The sequence below is a fragment of the Choloepus didactylus genome, chromosome 18 (genome assembly GCF_015220235.1).
Source record: "Choloepus didactylus isolate mChoDid1 chromosome 18, mChoDid1.pri, whole genome shotgun sequence".
NCBI lineage: Eukaryota > Metazoa > Chordata > Mammalia > Pilosa > Megalonychidae > Choloepus > Choloepus didactylus.
In genome coordinates this window covers 32258491-32264505 of record NC_051324.1, presented here as the reverse complement: position 1 = coordinate 32264505, position 6015 = coordinate 32258491, and the positions used below count along the sequence as shown (strand labels likewise).

At 39.1% G+C, this 6015-nt stretch overlaps 1 protein-coding gene across 10 annotated transcripts in view; it reads right to left on the bottom strand.

Moving 5' to 3' along the window:
* Positions 1–1310: 1310 nt before the first annotated feature.
* Positions 1311–6015, bottom strand: part of SYNRG (synergin gamma) — a 128516-nt gene continuing 123811 nt past the window's right edge. For 7 of the 10 annotated variants that reach the window (XM_037810270.1, XM_037810272.1, XM_037810275.1 and 4 more), the window contains 3 exons: positions 5869–5979; positions 5475–5510; positions 1311–4479 (listed from right to left, as the gene is read on the bottom strand). In XM_037810270.1, coding sequence (XP_037666198.1) covers positions 4348–4479; positions 5475–5510; positions 5869–5979 — 279 coding nt within the window. In that variant the 3' untranslated portion in view covers positions 1311–4347. The remainder of the gene's footprint in view (positions 4480–5474; positions 5511–5868; positions 5980–6015) is intronic. The other 3 variants (XM_037810277.1, XM_037810278.1, XM_037810271.1) reach the window with 2 other exon arrangements.

Genomic DNA, 6015 nt, shown 5'->3' with positions numbered 1-6015 from the left:
AATTGGTTTTTAACAAAAGATGTGCCTCTGCTTGACTGTTAACACACACACAAATGCCCTAAACCAAATCTCAACAAAAGTGATAAGCAAATAACAGTGGCTTCCTTTGTTGAACTTTAGAAATGTCACCCTAATAAATTTGACAGCAAAATTCACCAGGGACTTGGTAGAAATTTAATGAGCTCTTTTCCATTCCACTCTCCTGGAAACCACTGGGAATTACCAGGTTGCCCCTCACTTTTAGACTGAGCTGAGATAGAATTCTGACGCACCTGGAAATCCACCCTTATGATTAGAACCATTGTCACAGCATTGCCATATTTTACTTCATTTGCCAAGTAGGATGCAGCTTGCTTATCCATGGAATAATTTCCTAGATTATGGCAAGAAGCCATAAATATAAGCCAGTAGCTGCATATTTATATAAATTATATCTTCCAGATTTTATCTTGTGTGGGGCAACGTTTCTCCTATTTTCTGCCGTTTGTTTTCCACCATTTGCTTGCTTTTATATACACATATCATTCTTGTCTAAATAGGAAAATTAAAGTGTTAATAGTTTCTGTGGGAAATCGGAGGAATCCACAAATACTACATCAGCACATGATCAAAAAACAATCCAGGGAAGCTTACTGCTTCTTTGTTAGGAAGGCATGTTTTAAGTCTGAAAGTCTCTGGGTAAGAGTCCAAAAATAATCATCATACTATAGTAAGAAAATAGCTGGTTATGGATGTTCTTGGTAATTAAGAACATTATCCTGTAGAAATCCTGATAAACACCACTATTTAGCTGTTACTAAGAGCACTCTTAGTACTTGTTTTCTAGTCTACATGCTTTGGGCCCTACTGGTCCTATACAAAATCTTTACCCAGCAGGGAAAAGACAGAACATTTAGTAGCTGAGGTATTTTTCTACATTTGTGTTTCACTGTGGAGTTTTACTAGGGATTATTTCAAAACAAACTAAGAATATTTTAGAGGCCAAGCTTTATAAATGTCTGATTATGTAAATTACGTCAATCTTTTATTGTAACGTAAACCAAAGAAAGAAGCCAATCCATCTTTTAAAACACAGGAACAACTTCCACACCACACTACACAAAAGACAATTTGTTTTCACTATGGACCCACAGCATTCACTAGTTGATACAGCCCCAGCTAAAAAGTAACAAGCTGTCACTTATACTTGAATACTTTTTTTAAACCACCAACACTATATTCACATCAAAATATAAATGGAATTATGTAAAAATTTTGCTATAATGGAGTTTTATAGGTTATAGAAAAGCAAGTATTTTTTACCCAAGAGCTGTTTTACTTAAGCTTTATTTCCTTGGCTTGACCTTACAGGGAAGAGGCTTTACTATATTGTTTTCTGGTACACACTTTTCCAAACAAATACTAACTAACTTAACAAAAAATACTGAGGCTAAACACATCTTACCCTCTGTTCTAACAATTCTGGAATGACCAACAGACTGGCTATAATACTCCCAAAACCACCATATTGTCTTTGGAAATGTCAAGAGTTTACTGCTGATAACAAAGGAAGGTGTGTCACCAGATATTGTTAAGGGGAATTTCTGCAGTGTTCCCCAATGCACAGCAAGCATTTCAAATTTTCAATAATGAAAAAGCCCTATCATCTTTTCAAAGGTTAAGAATACAGTTAGGAAATAAAAGGCAAGTAAAAGGCATCATTAAACAAAAAACATCAAAGAACAGAATAAATACATAAATAAATATATGTACACAAAATACTCAATTTAAAATATGCAACCCTCATGAAATGCTAACTAGTAGCCACAGGAAAAATACAGCATGGATAATATCCCCGTACACCCTGTACCTCTACTACCTCAAGCATGTCCAGACAAAAACTGAATTACATTCTAAGCCATAAAATTTTAAAAGGCAAAATACAATACCCAAAAAAAACAGTGCTTATTAATGGCCACTCAAGCTGTGGGGTGAAGCTGCCTGACACAATACAGAGTATGGAAATAAGTAACCTTGGTTACTGTTTCCAAGGACACTGGGCTCTTGGCTAACAAGAGCAGAAATGAGGTGAAGCTGAACGCAACACTGAGTCATTTTAATAAATGCGTATAAAGAAAAACTCAGCACAGTGGTATTCCATGCTCCCCAAATCCTTATTGGTGGTATCTCATAAAACATTTCTACTACTAAAAACATATTAAAAGTAGTGAATACTTTTCATAGCAAAGGCTTTTGTCAATGTCTACTGAATATTTTCATAGCAAAGGCTTTTGTCGATGCCTGCTGAATTTTCCTCTTGCACCTCCCAGGAAGTGACTAAACCTATCATACTCGGGAAGGTCAGCAGCAATTATACATAGGAATGGAAACCGATCTGATTAACAGGTGAGCATATTTTTTAAAATGTCATTGCTACAGGCCATTGTGACAGAATAATAGTCCATATGGCATTTGCAAAAAAAATGTTTCAGCAATGTAAATTCAAACTAGGAGAGAGATGTTCTTATACATGCAATGGTAAATTCTGTCATGGTTCTATTATGGAATTTACAAGACCGATTAGAGGCTGACTTGCATTCTGATGCCATGTTGAAACACTGGCGCAGCACAAGATGAGGTGGAGTGGAACCCAGAGGCCTCAGGAAAGCCTGCTAGAAACCCACCCACCTGTGTTGTTCTTATTAACACCCCACTAACTCTGGAAGGCAAAGGCTCTAAAGGTGGCAGTTCAGAGACAGCTGCCCCAGTCATTAACAGCTGGCAATGGCATCATCTGCAGCAAATGAGAAAACAGAATAATCTCATCAACACTTCTCTGTGCATTCTGGCACACAGCAAGGTAAAGCAAACCTCATCAACAACTGTTTAATGAAAATGTTCACCTTTTTGGGAGAAGATGCATGTAAGAGATGTAAAAAAGAACAAGACAAAATTCCCTCAAGTTTTATCCTAAGAGAAGGGAAAGTTATTTAGTTACATAAAACTAATTATATAGACAAAACCAACTTTTTCACTTCTAAAATAAAAATGAAGTCTAGGAGCTAAGTCACAGAAACTGAAGCATACAAGATTAAAAACCTCTTCATAAAGTATACAGTTAACAATTCAGAGAAATTGGCAGGCTCTTCCCAGGAAGAGTAGTCCTTGAACTGCTTGACTTTTTTTTTTTTCTTTTCTTTTTTTTCTGGTTTTCATGCATTCAGTTTAAACGGCAAAGAAAATTTCCTATACTGGAGAGCATGAGCCTTTTCCTCCTAAAATTCAGTGCGTTTCTCAACAATTTCCTTTCACCATTTGTAGGTCCTGTACCTCTACCATAAAGACACATGTTTACTCTTCATCTCACCATGCCAGGAACTCCACCTTATAACCTGAATCTTCAGGTCACTCTCACAGATACTGCAAAGTCAGACAGCACTGGTCCCTACACAGTCATCTTTGGAAACTTGGAGAGAAGCCATGGCAGAGAGTTTCATTCAGCTGCCTTTCCAAATCTTGTATGAAAAAAAATACCACTCTCACAGTCTGTGTGTGAGGTAAAACAGAAGGTTTTCAGTGACGCTCCTAAGGGGAAGAATATTCATCCTGATGCACAAGGAGTTGGGCCTCTGTCAAGATGAACATTTTTCTCCACTGCAAAGTGCCCAGGTATGTTTTGGGAAAAAGTCTTGAGCACTGACAGTTTTAGGAATGAAGGAAAGGAGTAGAGAATTGGTTCAATTGTGATAGCAAAGGTGACAGATCTGCCCATGCCCACCTGCCATTGTCCAATGGAGATGAGCAGAATTTGCTATAAAAACGTAGAGCATCAGTTTCATCACAGTTCCCCCTTTTATTTATCTCAGATATTAACAAACTAAATGCAGATAAATGCATTCTACTTCACAGGACAATAAGTGTTCTAGGAATAAGCAAGCACTGGCTCAGAACAGTCCTGCCAATGCTAGTCCTGTAACAATAATTTACTTTTCTTCAAATTCAATTCTTCACAGTTTCAATATTGCAGCAGCAAATTATTCCTTAGATAAAGAGAATTGTGGCCCATATTTTAAAACATCTTGAGAGAACTAGAGCTAAGTTAGCAAAGTTCTGGTGCCACATGCAGTCTGGCAATTTTACCTCAAATCCCAAAGACTGGCAGTGGGACCTAGGGGACAAAGGTTATCTGTAGGAATGACTAGGAACCTCCACAGCTTGTTTCCTTTCTACCTCTTGGGGAATTCTTCATATAGATTCACAGAGGTAAACTTTGCAGGACTTGTATTCTGTTTATTGGTCCCTCTCACCCATGGGGTGTGATGGGAAAACAAACAAACAAAACTGGTGAGTGTTTCAGAGAGAAGCTTTTCAGAGCAAATCAGGCAGGATGAGGCCAGGAGGTTTTGGTTCAACACAATTGATCCAGAAGTTGGCACAGCTGGCGTGATACTGGTGTCCTCCATATGCCAGCTTGAAACTGTCTGTTTCTGAGTTGAATGCCTACCGGAAATAAACAGAGAGGTGGGGCATGTCAGACTTCTTCTGCACCTGAGAACTGACCAAAAACTAACACGTACACCTCTCCAGGGCATAGGGTCTGAGGCCAAATGGCATACACACCAAAGCTGAGCAGGTGGTACAGGAATTCAAGTGAGAAGGTTTTTGCTGCTAATTAAAAGTAGAAAAATCATTACAATTAATCTCAGTTTCAGCCAAAGAAGACAAAAAGGCAGACAGCAGTTATGGTGTGTGTGTGGGGGGGGGGGGGGGGAGGATAAAATAACTAAGGGTTACAGGTAATTTTTATTCCTCATTGTGCTGAAAGAAGCCCTCTCCTTAAGGCTGGCATTTGACTATCACATGTAACCTCTTAAATTTCTGTGCCTGATTACAGTTCTATCATGAAAAAAAATAGAAGATAAGAGATAAAAACTCTTAGGGAATCCACACAATTAAAAGTCCGAACAGGAATAGGGTTTGTAAGAAAAAAAACAAAATGGATATTAAACACATAAGAATGATCTCCAGGTGATTAACGCTTATAAGGAAGTTATAGCCAGTCAAGGAAAAGTGTTCCATACCTCAACCACTTCCTGGGGTTAGAGTACTAAAGCACCACAAATAAACCAATAAACAGAACAAAAGTCTAAAACCCAAATAATGTGTTTTTTGTGTTAATGGCCAAATCCTAAAGCTCTTTGATCTCAGTGTGTCACTACAACTTCCAGTCTTCTAGATGTTGCTCATTTTGTTACCCTGTTCATTGCAGAGAAAAATAACCACAACACAGGAAGCCAATTATGACATACAAGCATGCAAACAAGACAGAAGTGGATTCACACAGACGTGAGCCAATTAAACACTATGGGAACAGAAGTGACTCAGTAAAGGGTTCATGATTGGAACAGTTCAGAATGGCAGCGGAATCATCCGACTTGCCTTCCACACTTAAAATTAAGATGGAGATGCTAAGATAATGTGTAAATGGTTCATACTTTCTTAGGATGTTCTTCTGCAGGCTTCTCTTCTTTCTGAAATAATGTTGAAACCATCAGATCAACAAAGTTCCCAGAATTGGGCCTCCTGCTGCCAAACAAATCCTTACAGGTGTAGCCTCTCCTCCCCACCACCCCACTGTTCACAGGGTGCTGTAGGTGCAAAGCAAGTGGCAACTAGCATGCTCATTAGAAACAAGAATCACATGGGCTCCCTCATCAGCTTCCCCAATTGCCCTTTTGAAAGAATGTGTCTGCCACTATGGTCAGCTTTCAGGGCTTTATAAAATTCTCACCTCTGGTCACAGACCTTGCAGTGAGGTGGGCTAGGGGAGGTTGTCCAGGGTCAGCCTAGGGGAGTTCTTTGCCTTCAGCAGAGTGGTGTGTAACTTACCCGGCTCCTGGAGTCCACGTTTAGCAGGCACACTCCACAAGCAAGTTCCTGCGCATTTTTAATCCCAGGACGGAGCATACAGGAGGAAAAATCCAGTGAGTTTTCATCTGGCTGTGAGGTTGACAAGACAGATGGGTGAGAACCCGG